This window comes from Sesamum indicum, linkage group LG6 (assembly GCF_026168435.1).
Source record: "Sesamum indicum cultivar Baizhima isolate 11 linkage group LG6, ASM2616843v1, whole genome shotgun sequence".
Lineage (NCBI taxonomy): Eukaryota > Viridiplantae > Streptophyta > Magnoliopsida > Lamiales > Pedaliaceae > Sesamum > Sesamum indicum.
This window is the reverse complement of record NC_142662.1, coordinates 25,436,758-25,449,301: the sequence shown is the minus strand read 5'-3', so window position 1 is coordinate 25,449,301 and position 12,544 is coordinate 25,436,758. Positions and strand designations below refer to the sequence as shown.

The following is a 12,544-nucleotide window of genomic DNA, read 5'->3' as shown; positions in this document are numbered from 1 at the left end:
TCGATGCTGAATAAACGGGGTCTTGTAATTACAATCGTAATTTCAAGAATTGAACATAGGATAAAAGGTGGTTGTGTAATTAGACTTGATATCAGGACATATCGAGAAATTTATACTATAATGTATGTAATAATTGAAATACTAATTTAAAATTTTGAATTTTGATGAAGGACAAAGAAGTAAGTTTGGCAAGCAACAAACACATCTCTCCTCCTGGGCAGAAATCTTCTTCCTGGATATCATTCCACTTCATCAGCTGATTAAAAAAAGGTGTAAACTTTTTGTATGTTCCATCTAATCATGATTACAGATTCCTCTCATTCCCCCACTTCCCCAATCCCTAATCCTTTACCCTAATTATTTAATAATGACAACCGATTCATAATCACATCATTAATTAATTCTTCCCCCACCACCAACAAATTTGCAGCTATATAAGGGCCCCACAGATTCTTTCCCTTTTTAATTTCTTTTTTGAGTTTCAATATTTTCCTTGGTTTTTCCAGCTCTTTCATTCTCTCCAGAAATGAAGCACACTGAAGAGGGTTGCCGAGAATTCTTGGAAAAATAGCAAAAGGGATATTTTTCTTGGAATTTCCCAGCTGATTCTTGATGACTGATAGATCAACGACGTGGAATATTCATGTTAAAGCCTGATTTTTTTCTAGGACGTCATCAAGATCTGCTTGTTGTCTCTTCTCTTCAATCTTCTTGCTCCCAGGCATACCCGCACAGGTGGTGTTTTTTATCCCAACGTTTGCATGATTTTACTCTAATTTTCATCAATTAAGCAGTTTTTGTTTTTTTGCATTTAGGTGTTCTTGTGAATATGTGCAGTGGATAAAATTGTCTTGTGTTTTTGAGCTTTTTTCTTGAATGTATTGCATTTTTCAGAATATACAGAGTGGTTTAAGTGACCTTAGGTTTGGAGATGCTTTGAGGATTTCCTTGTCCCTTGATGAGTTGGTCTGATCAGTGTCGGTTTCTTTCTGTCGGGCAGATGACCAATTAACACTGCTTTTGTTTCTTGGCTAGTCTGTCTTTATCTGGAGAAAGCCAAATTTCTTGGTTTGGAAGAAGATAATTGCATTTGAAAGATTCTTGGTGGCATGTAGCTGGAATTTGGCTTATGCATGTTTCTTGATTGAGGGTCTAATCCCTTTTTCCCTTTGCTGTTTTCTGTTTCTTGTTGAATGGAGGGAAGGCGTTACCTACTTTCCTTCCGTGTGGCATATTGTTAATCAAAAGAAATGTACCTAGTGGAATGCTAAAGATTTATAGGGTGAAAGTTCTTAGCGACGTATGCCACAATTCTTAGAGAGCAGCCATTTTGCTGGAGAAATGATAGGTATATTGAAAGTGCTTTTGTAGTGTACTTAAATGTTTATATCTTGTCGTTCTCATTCATCTTTCTTCAGTTGTGGTGATTGAAATTATTAGTGCCTGGTGATCCTTTTTATGCTAGCAGTCCTAGTTTCATTTCTCAACTTCCTTTGTGATAAATGCAATTCGTTAGCTGTTGACTCTTGTGATTGCTGTCATTTCTACTATCATGTTATAGTTCGCCAGTGGTTGACTTCTTGGACGGAGTATTTATGAGCTATTAACCTATCAGAGAACCTCTCATTTTCTATAATGGGCATGTTTACATCTTGTCTCAATCATATATTGCCACCATTTTAATGTAGTCTTCAGATGATTTTCGACCAACTTTCTCTTGGTAATTTTATGGTTGTGGGTTCTTTTATGTAAGTCTCTGTTCAGTTGCATGCATACTGGCTTCTGCAATAAATGAAAATTTGCATCACATGCGTGTTAGTTGGATGACTTTCATGAAACGATCTAGCATACTATCGATCACTTTGGTTGGTCTAGATAAGTACTCTGAGGGAAAAAAAAAAAAGAAACATACAGCTAATAGGCTTTTGTCTTCTTCTGATATGCATGACGGGACTGTTTGGAGATCTGTTTTTTTCCTTTTTATGTTTATTGAAGATCTCTGTTTCTAGACCTTGACTTAGCACTCAGGGATCCCCGATTCTACAGTAGACAAGGGAAGTGGATTGTTCCTCTTTGTGTTTCATGTGTTTTTCCTAGTTATTAGCACCTTACCAATTAAAGTTACTGATTAGAGTTATCTAGATCAACTAACCATGATGGAGCCTGGAAGAAGAATGAACTAAGTGGGCAAGTGAAATTTTGTCTTTAGTGCTTGAGACCAAAGAAATTGTAACTCACATGGATCATATTTCATTGCTGGAGTATCTCTCCATGTTATAACCTTTCAGCTGTTTCAGTTTGAATTATTTAAATTCTATTTCTTCATTTCCAGTTCTTATTTTAATTTGATTAGCTATCTTTTAACTTTGTTTTTAACAGGTCAATGGACTTAACATCATTAAGATGCCTTATTAACAGTATTTCTAGATTTGCTCATCTGGTAACCTGTCGTATATCAAAGACGATGCCAGCTGAGGAGGATTATAGAAATTTAGTTTCTTTACTGAAACATTTGAAACCCATCCTTGATGATGTTGCCGATCACGAAGCACCTCAGGGTGAAGCTTTGTCTAAAGAGTGTGAAGAGTTGGATATAGCTGTGAATGAGGCTAGAGAGTTCCTTGAAAAATGGTCTTCAAGAAAGAGCAAGCTTCTTTTTGTGAGTAACTTCTGATTGAACATCACCTTACTCTTTCTTGTTTCCTTTTGGTGTAAATACAAATACTTGAAATCGATGGGACCTATCAAAAACCTGTTATTCATAATCTAATGTACTTTCTGAATTTTTAAAATGTACTGGAGATACTTTAAAATTTTTGATCATTTTGCCTGCTCATAATTTTTTTGTACTCCATTATTTTATATTTTCAGGTGCTGCAAAGTAAGCCGTACGTCCTGAAAATTCAGATCTCATCTATTAAGCTATCTCTCGTCCTACATGTACTATCTGAATCATTACCAACTAATTCGACTCTATCTAATGCTCAGGTAAGGATACAGTCATCTCAGAACCTTGGTTCATTTCTGAGCTTCTCTATTCCAATCTTGTTGGTTAACAATACTTACATATCTTTATTTTGTTTTAGTACTTTGTTTTTGCATCTTTGCACATGGAATACTTGTATTCGCAGCTCTATGATACCACCACACAGCCCCATATGATGATAGCAAAAATAATGTAAAATTTGATTTTCTATTCAGTTCTGTGTGCAAGAGTCGCAAAATCTGAAGCTAGGACAACTATCAGAACACATAGAAGAGATTCTTAGACGCCAAAAAGAAGGGAAAACTCCTGATGCGGAACACCTTATGGAGATAATTGAGTCCTTCAACTTGGGATCAAGTCAAGAGCTCTTGAGTGAGTCTATTGCACTTGAAAATGAGAAACAAAAAGCTCAAGACAGCAAAGGAAAAGGGGATTTAGATCAAATTTCTCAAACTGTAGACCTTATATCTCACATTCGTGATTGTGTGGTTGAGCTAGGGAACTTTAAATCCCTAAATGGTATTCAGATACCATCATATTTCCGCTGTCCATTATCTTTGGAGCTGATGCTGGATCCTGTAATTGTTGCTTCTGGCCAAACTTATGAGCGTGCTGCCATTCAGAAATGGTTGGATCATGGGCTAGTAACATGCCCCAAAACCGGTTGCAGACTTTCACATAAAAATCTTATTCCCAATTTTACGGTTAAAGCCCTCATAGCAAATTGGTGCAGTGAAAACAGAGTAGAACTCTCCAAAAATCCTGCCAGTGCAAATACGGAAGAAGATCAATGTTGTTCTGAGAGCGTCAGTTGTGAAGTTGATCGGCAATCACAAATGGGAAATTCTGTACCAAGATCCTCAAATGAAGTTGGACATGGTTCTGAGACTGAGAAGGTCAATGAAGGCTATCGTGTTTTTAGAGAGGAGACTGACAAACTCGACCAGTCTTCCCCGGAGCATTCATATGTTCACAGCAGGAGTGAGTCAGCGTCAAGTGCTGTTTCAAGCATTGATTATGTCCCATCAGTGGAGATAGGAATTCCAAGAATATCGCCTAAGCAGGATAACGTGAGTGATAGACTGGGTGATGTAAAATTTGCTTGCTCAACTTCCCTGCCAAATGAAATTCCTGGGCCATCTCCTTTATCTAGACAAGAGCACAACAGTTCCAACACAATGGCTGAAATGGTTGTGAATGGAAACCATAATATACCTAGAACTCCTACATTTACATCTGAGTCAAGGTATAATGAATTGACTTCTACTTCCTATGTTGAAAAACTCATCAATGACTTGAAGAGTGTTTCGACTGAAGTACAAACTGCAGCTGCTGGAGAACTACGGTTTCTTGCAAAGTATAATATGGACAACCGCTTAATCATTGGCCAATCTGGGGCTATTGCCCCACTAATCTCTCTTTTACACTCAGATGTGGAGCTGACTCAAGAACATGCTGTCACTGCACTTCTAAATTTATCAATTAATGAAAGCATCAAGGCCAGGATTGCAGAAGAAGGTGCTCTGGAACCGCTTATTCATGCTTTGAGAACTGGAAACACAGGAGCGAAAGAGAATGCTGCAGCTGCTCTTTTTAGCATATCGCTTTTGGATGAGTACAGGATAAAGATAGGTCGATCTGGTGCAGTTAAAGCGCTGGTTGATCTTTTAGGATCGGGCACTTTCCGAGGAAAGAAAGATGCTGCAACTGCCTTATTTAACCTATCTATATTTCATGAAAATAAGGTTCGTATAGTTCAGGCAGGAGCTGTGAAGTACTTAGTGCGGTTCTTGGACCCCGCAACAGAAATGGTCGATAAAGCTGTAGCTCTTCTTGCAAATCTGTCTACTGTCGTGGAAGGATGCTCAGCTATTGCTCGAGAAGGAGGCATACCGTTACTCGTCGAGATACTTGAGACAGGCTCTCCAAGGGGAAAGGAAAATGCTGCTTCTATACTATTGCAGCTGTGCATTAACAGTCCCAAATATTGTCGGAGCATTTTGCAAGAAGGAGCTGTTCCGCCTCTCGTCGCATTGTCTCAGTCTGGCACTCCTAGAGCCAAGGAAAAGGTATGTAGCTCCATTCACCTCATCTTCTTAGCTGGCATCTTTGTATACACTCTAGTTATGTTCCAAGAACCGTAAACAAAACAAAACCTCTCTCTGTGTATATGTTACGGCATTGGATTCTATAATCGTAGACAGAAAAGTAATATTCCATCGGTTGTTTCCTTAATTTGAACCAGGCCCAACAGCTTCTCAGTCACTTCCGCAGCCAGCGTGAGAATGCCACTTCAAGAGGGAGACCATGAAATGGCAAAGAAAAAACATTAATTCCTGTTTTCTTGTACTACTTCTGGTGGCTATTGTAGGTTATCATCTCCCAACAGAGGTTCTGAAAATATCATTTTCCTTAAAATTTACAGATTTGTTGTGAGTTGTGAAAAGCTCGTCTGAAATGCATATAGAGTTAGAGCATTTCTTGGTAGCTCCATAGTTGGCTGTTCTTTCCCACGAGGTTTTGGTTTGTGGTTCCTTTGTTCTTTGCTGCATTAATGGAAGTAGTTTGTACAGTATTTTGTACATATATCCTTAAGTTGTTACACAACATTTTTGGTCATTTTTTCATATTAGTCCTTGTTGTGAACCATTGTCTGAACTATCACAAGATGCCTTTGTACATCATGAGGCTAAATGCAGAATTTCTGCTCCTATGGCTAATCACCACAATTTTTTACTCCATCTTCTTTCTTGTTATCATTTCCCACTCTCTCAAGTGATAGAATTCAACCGGTTCATTAGCACCGTCGTTATCCGACACTTGTACTGGTCTCTTGTTTTAGCTACTGACAACCCAATATCCAGAAAATATCAAAGCTCTGCTTTGGTTCACCTTCAGGATACTCTGTTGGTCTTCTTTTACATTTAAATCGACTTTCAGTCCAAATGTGACCCTTGGAAGGAGCTAAATCACAATCTCAAGTGAGTTATAAACGTAGGAAGTTTGGAGATCAACTGTCTATTTTTTTTTTTTTTTTTTGGGGGGGGGGGGGGAGGGGGGGAGTGCCACCATCGGCTCATAAGGTGCTCGTCCCGGATGGAAGAGGAAGAAGCAAGTCATCGGAAAAGCAGTATATGCTTATATTGCTGTTTTACTCTCTATGCTTGTTCTTGCTGCTATAAGAACCCAATATCTGGAAAATGCCAAAGCTCTGTTTTGGTTCACTTTCAAGATTTCCTGCTGCTCCTCTTCTGCAGTTAAGATTGACTTTCAAAGTGGAGTTCGACGGTGTTTGGGTTAGCTTTTAAGGGTTTTAAAATATTAGATAAGATATTTTAAAGCTTATAAGATGTCACAACGTGTTTCATAATTTTTTTAGGAAAAGATTTTATAAACTGTAAAAATAAGATACTAAGAGCTTATAAGTTCTTTAAAAAGAAACAAAGAAATTGATAACTTATTTTTAAAATCTTAATAAATTTCTTCAAATTAACTACAAATTTTTCATTAATTACTAATATTTTATAAGCTGGATAATCTTATTTTATACAAGCATGTCATAAATTTATTTTCAAAATAAGATATAATATTTTACAAGCTCTAAAAATATTTTAGAAGATGTACGAGCTTATAAGACCTTATAAAAAATTTGGCCAAACACCCTCTTTGAGGGTGTCTCTGCCTAAGTTTATTTAAATAAGGGATAATCATTTACATTTCGTGATCTATGACCTATTTATACAAATTACTTATGTCTTTTGATAATTACAGCATAAATATACAAAAACATCAACATTATTATACAAACTATCACTGATTATTTATTGATAAGGATGATTTTTGCAATTACATAAAAATAAAAGTGAATTGTGTAAATAGATCATTAATTAGGGAGTGTAAATGTAATTATTCTTTTAAAAAGTTTTATAACCTCATAGAAACAAGACAAGTACCTCCACGACTTTAGAGTATGCTCAAATTCTGTGCGAGAGGGACGTCACAAAAGATTATCAAATCGAGTTCAAACGAATATTGTTATATATATATATATATATATTTTCCGTTTTAACTTTTTTTACTTGTTTTGAGAAATTTAATGTTTAGAGCAGAAGGGGTGCATATTTATGAAATAGATGATGTACTTGGGAAGGTGTATAGTGGTGCATGTCCGGATTAGGGAAAATTCATGTTAGAATTGGACCACACATCCTACGTATATTATGTATCATGTGGACGTGGACTGTATAAAAGTCGAGTGGCCCGTATCTGCGTATCTCTAATTCTAACACGTCTACTCCACAAATAGCTCCCACTGTTGTACGGTATCTTCATGATTTATTTTTTAAATAAAATAATTTTAGATGAATGATAGTCCTGAAATTAAACCATCTTTTATTATATATTTTTATTCCGAATTGAGGAAAAAATATTTGGAATATTTTTATAATTTGTAATCATATTAATTTTATACTCAAGCTATTACTGCAATTAAAATATTTTTAGCCGTTGGAGAAAAGAAGAACGCACAAAGGACACGATGAACTATCCAAAATCGAGTAAAATTTGAAAAGAGTGAAGATGTCGTATGTTTGATTTTGTAATTATTTTAAATGCGCATAGCCGTTGTTTTGACCATTATTTTTTGCATTGTTTGTGGAGATGAGGTAATATTTTGTCCCCAATTAAGTTTCCTATTTGAGGGCTAATAATATAGAGAAACGTCCCATATTGATTGCAGACGATGGATTTGAACTGTTTATAATGTCCAAGATCTTTTTCCCTCAACAAAGTAGTTTTTAAAAATAAAATCGTGAAACTCATGCAATGTAAGAACGAATGTAAAAGAGGAAAGAAAATAAAGGTTGGAAACATTTGACGAAAATGGGGAGGAAGAATTTATATGTGAATTATACGTTGGAGCAAACAAGGTATCATGGTTTGGTACCTGAAAATAGGGACATCCTCAAAACACACACCCTCCCTTTTTACTTTTCTATTTCTTCCTTAAAAAATACAACACTCACGTTCCTTTGTTCACATAATTCAGACAACTCCATCTATTGCTTTCTCTTAATATTATAAATACAAATATTCTCTTACAATGAGTTGTCATAAGATGGTATTTATAACTCTAAGGAGGTATTTGTAATTTTTCAAATAATGAGAAAATATTTATAATTATCACAAATTTTAAAAGAAGTCGTTATAATTTACGTTAAATTATATTTACTATATAATTGGTTGTATCGATATTCTGACCTATTGAATCTCATGGTCTGAATAATTATATGTTAGTCGCTTTCTGTAACAGAAGAACGAACTGTAGACATTTTAGCATATACGGAAAATGGATGATCATGTAATGGATCTCATGGTGTGATGGTAGACATCAACATTGATCCATCTCTGTCGTCCATGCACATTTACAATATATGTGGAAGCCAAAGATCCAATCACTATTCCATATTAATGTGTGTTTTTCTTGAAATTTCAGCTACTGTAATTAAATATATATATATATATATATATATAGGGATTAAAATCTTAAATATATCAACCTATAAAAGATGTATTGATTATACTTATTAATATCAAATGTTAATATCTAACAACAATTATATACTAATCATCGATATCATATAATTATATCTAGTCAATAACTATATATACCATTATTAAAATAGAATAATATTCTATACATTGCAGGGTTTTCAGCTTCGCCAATCAACCTAGCCTCATCAGCGATAGTACAAAGTTACTGGACAATTAATAGGAAAAATTATTTGTTTAGTTATTTAAGTTTGTCTGCTATTAATTTTAATTCTTTAAGTTTACGCGTTTTAGTTTTAGTGCTGTAATTTTCAGAAATGTGTAATTTTAGTCCTCTGACCTAATTTCAAATAATTTTATCGCTGTATAGCTTTTTAAAGAGCAAATTTAGTCCATCTCCATTCCCTTTGCATCTCATAACTAATGTTCACATAGAACGTATGAATTTATAAAAACTTAATTTTATTTTAAAACCATGTTGGGTTTTTTAAGAGCATTAAGATAGATTATTAAACTTTATCATAAAAGGGCAAAAGAGTCCTAAATTAGGTCAAAGGTCGACTAAATCTGCACAAAATTAATAGATAAATGACTAACTTTAATATTGCAAGCTTAAAGGACCCAAAAGAAATTCGGGTCAAAGTTATTGGACGGATTTTTTTTTCCTAATTAATATTTTGTTAAGCAAACCATCTTTCCAACCCTCACATGCAAACCCTGCACGCCACCATTTTCTTTTTACAATTTTATATAAATGTGTGGCAATGAGATCTGAACTCCAAACTTATTATCCAATCTAACTCTGATATCATTTTACATTAATAATACGAAATAACAAAAAAACCTATAACATATTAAAAAGATTTAAAAACACACAATATTATCTTATTTATTTTCTAAAATGAAAATAAGAGATAGAAGCAACGAAACAAAGTCGCGTACTTGGTCAAGTACGCTTCATGCAAGAATTGCATTGATATAAATATATATATATATATATATATATTACTTCCTAGACAATGTATATATATATTCCAACTGTTTAAAAGTCTTCGACCACATATTTGCACAGGATTTGTGTTTAGTATATTAGCATTTAGTATGAGTAGCTGTGGCTAACATTACATGTCATATGAATATGATGATGAATGGGATTGAATCCCAATTCCTAGTTTAATTTGTTAGGCAGCATTCAATTATGGCTATGCCCTTTTAGCTACATTAATAAATAATAATATTACACATGCAATTTCTTATCAATACGCCAAATTTCCATTAATAAACCAACTCTTCATCACCCATCCACATTTTATAAATATATATGTCATCAATCTTGAAAAATATAAAAATGTGATCAATTTTTTTTTTTCCTGATACAGTTATGATTGATTGAGTGAGTTGAATTTTTTATTTCAAATCATCATATTGTATTTTTTTTATTAATATCATTTATATATATCTTACGTGTGTATAGTTATGTTTACCTTTCCTAATCAATTGTTTATTTACACAATTAAAGTATTCATGCTTTTTGAATAATTACACATACATCCATCAGAATCATTAATATTATTTATATAAACTACTCATATTTTTTGAGAAATTACACATACCCCAAAAAATATTAATATTATTATACAAATTACCTTTATTTTTTGACTGTTATGAATATTTTGTATTAATAGATTATAAAATGGGAGTGTAAATTCGATTATTCTTAAAATACATTACTTAATTTTTATATACGTGGAGTGTATATATTAAATGTAATAGGAAACAAGATGAAATTTAAAATAAAAAAAATGTCTTATATTTTTTAATCATTTACATTAAGACTTTTACCATATTCAAATCTAAGTGATTCAAACAAAGTCGTGTTTGTTTGTCACCTTTATTATTACCACATCTTCCAACCTTTTTCCCTGTCTCCATCTCAACCTACTGTCTGCCTCTTGCATTTCCACAAAAGCCCTAAAACTGTTTCTCTCTCTCTCTCTTGAAAGTAAGAGGACTAACAGTTCAGTGAAGAAGAAGAGATGAGTTGCTTCCCCCATTTTGGGAAAGCAAATCCTCAAGAATCCACCAAGCATTTCACAGTCTTCTCACAACTTGAGTTGTTTTAGTATTCATCAAACAGAAAACAGACAGCAAGAAAAGAAGAATTCCCAATAGGGATCTGATCACTTCTCTATATCTTCTCCTCCATCCATCATTCATTCATTCATCCATCCATCCATCCATCAGTCAATTACATACCCTATTTTAACATCCTGACTCTCTCACCAAAATGGCAATCTTCTCATATATCAATCAAGAAACCCTGCTTTTCTTCTTCCCCTTTTAGTTCTGATCTTGTTCGATCACTATGATTGTGTGTTTGATAGCTCCACTGCCACACAAAGGTCTTATCATTGCATCACAACTACTCTTCTATAAATTCGTCATCCTTCTTGCTCCTCTACTCCTCACTCACCTAGAACACCATCATTGTTCTTGATTTTTCTGCCAAACCCTAGAAAGACTTGTTGGATTGTTCACAGTTCCGTAGAAAACGAAAACCCTTTTGTCTGAATATAAATTTTTTACAGGGCAAAAGCTGTTTTTTTGACAGTTTTTTGGGTGGATTTATGGATTCATCATCTTTTCCTGAAATCGAAAGCTCCAACTCTGAGAACAGCAGCGTCAACACCGGCAACACTTCCTCCTCCGCCGGCACGTCTTCGTCGGGCTCCACTCTCAGCCGCTACGAGAACCAAAAACGCCGCGACTGGAACACCTTCGGCCAGTACTTAAAGAACCACCGCCCGCCGCTCTCCCTCAGCCGCTGCAGCGGCGCCCATGTCCTCGAATTCCTCCGCTACCTCGATCAGTTCGGCAAAACCAAAGTCCACACCCCAATCTGCCCCTTCTACGGCCACCCCAACCCTCCTGCCCCCTGCCCCTGCCCGCTCCGCCAGGCCTGGGGCAGCCTCGACGCCCTCATCGGTCGCCTCCGCGCTGCCTACGAGGAAAACGGCGGCAAGCCTGAAACCAACCCTTTTGGAGCTCGAGCTGTGCGTCTCTACCTCCGGGAAGTCCGTGATTTGCAGTCAAAGGCTAGAGGAATCAGCTACGAGAAGAAAAAGAGGAAGCGCCCACCACAGCAGCCAACTGCCGGGTCGTCGCCTCCTGCACAACCCCCGCCGCCGAGCGAAGGTTAGTTAACATGCACACTAGCTGAGCAGCGCTGCAAGAACTATTCCTAATTGGGTCTTTTCCAAGAATCCGGCTATCTATATATCTAGATGCTTGAAACGATGTGATCTTAATTCATATAGCTCCCTTTTTCCTGTTTTAATCTTATCTATCTTACCTTGCATCAGTTTGTAGGTTCGAGGGTTGCTCTTTTCTTGATAACAAAACCCAAAAAAGAAAAAAAAAGAAAAAAGAAACTGTAGCAGTGTCGGGAAGTATGATCAGAAGCAGCAGTTTCAGACCAAAGTAGTTGTTGTTCTAAAATGTTGTAGGATGGGAGTAATTAATTAATGTACCCTCATTCTTAGATTCTGTGTTTTTTTCGTTACCATGCAACCCATCGATCCATTTTTCAAATTCCAGTGCTGTTAATTGAGTGCTTTGTCTTTATCATAACTCATCAATCTTTCTACTGTTGCTGTTTTCTCTCATAGTTCAACAACTTTTTACAGCTTTACTGTCTGAAGAATTAAGGTAATTATTGAACTAACTAATGTAGTTCCATGAACAATTAAGTCTCTTAATTAGGTGGCTTCAGTAGATTTAAGTCTCTTAATTGAGTTTGGAATTATTTGTAGTGCTGTCATTTCGACGACAGCTGATGAAGCTTGCAGCAAACACACTAATATATACACCCTAACTAATACTTGAATTAATTATATTGTCTTATTCGAAATATGTTCATTTTTATACTTTGTATCTATTTTTATTTGTGTAAATTTAACATATCAAATTTATAAAAATTTTCACTTGCCATTTATTAATATTTTCAAC

At 35.3% G+C, this 12,544-nt stretch overlaps 2 protein-coding genes across 4 annotated transcripts; both read left to right on the top strand.

The window, feature by feature from the left end:
• Nucleotides 1-351: 351 nt before the first annotated feature.
• LOC105163423 (ARM repeat superfamily protein) lies at nucleotides 352-5,635 on the top strand. Of its 2 annotated transcripts, none has more exons than XM_011081751.3 (5): nucleotides 352-735; nucleotides 2,380-2,659; nucleotides 2,872-2,988; nucleotides 3,202-5,055; nucleotides 5,232-5,635. In XM_011081751.3, exons 1-5 carry the CDS (start codon nucleotides 644-646, stop codon nucleotides 5,295-5,297), a joined length of 2,409 nt encoding a protein of 802 aa, XP_011080053.1. In that variant the 5' UTR covers nucleotides 352-643; the 3' UTR covers nucleotides 5,298-5,635. The 2 variants fall into 2 exon arrangements, with proteins under 2 accessions (XP_011080053.1, XP_011080054.1); XM_011081752.3 differs by lacking the exon at nucleotides 352-735 and adding an exon at nucleotides 1,036-1,348.
• Nucleotides 5,636-10,454: 4,819 nt separating this feature from the next.
• LOC105163424 (protein LIGHT-DEPENDENT SHORT HYPOCOTYLS 3) lies at nucleotides 10,455-12,182 on the top strand. 2 transcript variants are annotated; one of them, XM_020694154.2, is made up of 2 exons: nucleotides 10,455-11,731; nucleotides 11,899-12,182. In XM_020694154.2, exons 1-2 carry the CDS (start codon nucleotides 11,164-11,166, stop codon nucleotides 12,018-12,020), a joined length of 690 nt encoding a protein of 229 aa, XP_020549813.1. In that variant the 5' UTR covers nucleotides 10,455-11,163; the 3' UTR covers nucleotides 12,021-12,182. The 2 variants fall into 2 exon arrangements, with proteins under 2 accessions (XP_020549813.1, XP_088737060.1); XM_088880934.1 differs by having other exon boundaries at nucleotides 10,458-12,182.
• The last annotated feature ends 362 nt before the right edge of the window (nucleotides 12,183-12,544 follow it).

Excerpts from the sequence above, each read along its gene's own strand:
- LOC105163423 (XM_011081751.3), top strand. The coding sequence starts at position 644 with ATGTTAAAGCCTGATTTTTTTCTAGGACGTCATCAAGATCTGCTTGTT. Across the intron at positions 736-2,379 it reads TCCCAGGCATACCCGCACAG|GTCAATGGACTTAACATCAT; the intron begins GTGGTGTTTTTT and ends TGTTTTTAACAG. Across the intron at positions 5,056-5,231 it reads CTCCTAGAGCCAAGGAAAAG|GCCCAACAGCTTCTCAGTCA; the intron begins GTATGTAGCTCC and ends AATTTGAACCAG.
- LOC105163424 (XM_020694154.2), top strand. The coding sequence starts at position 11,164 with ATGGATTCATCATCTTTTCCTGAAATCGAAAGCTCCAACTCTGAGAAC. Across the intron at positions 11,732-11,898 it reads ACCCCCGCCGCCGAGCGAAG|TTTGTAGGTTCGAGGGTTGC; the intron begins GTTAGTTAACAT and ends ACCTTGCATCAG.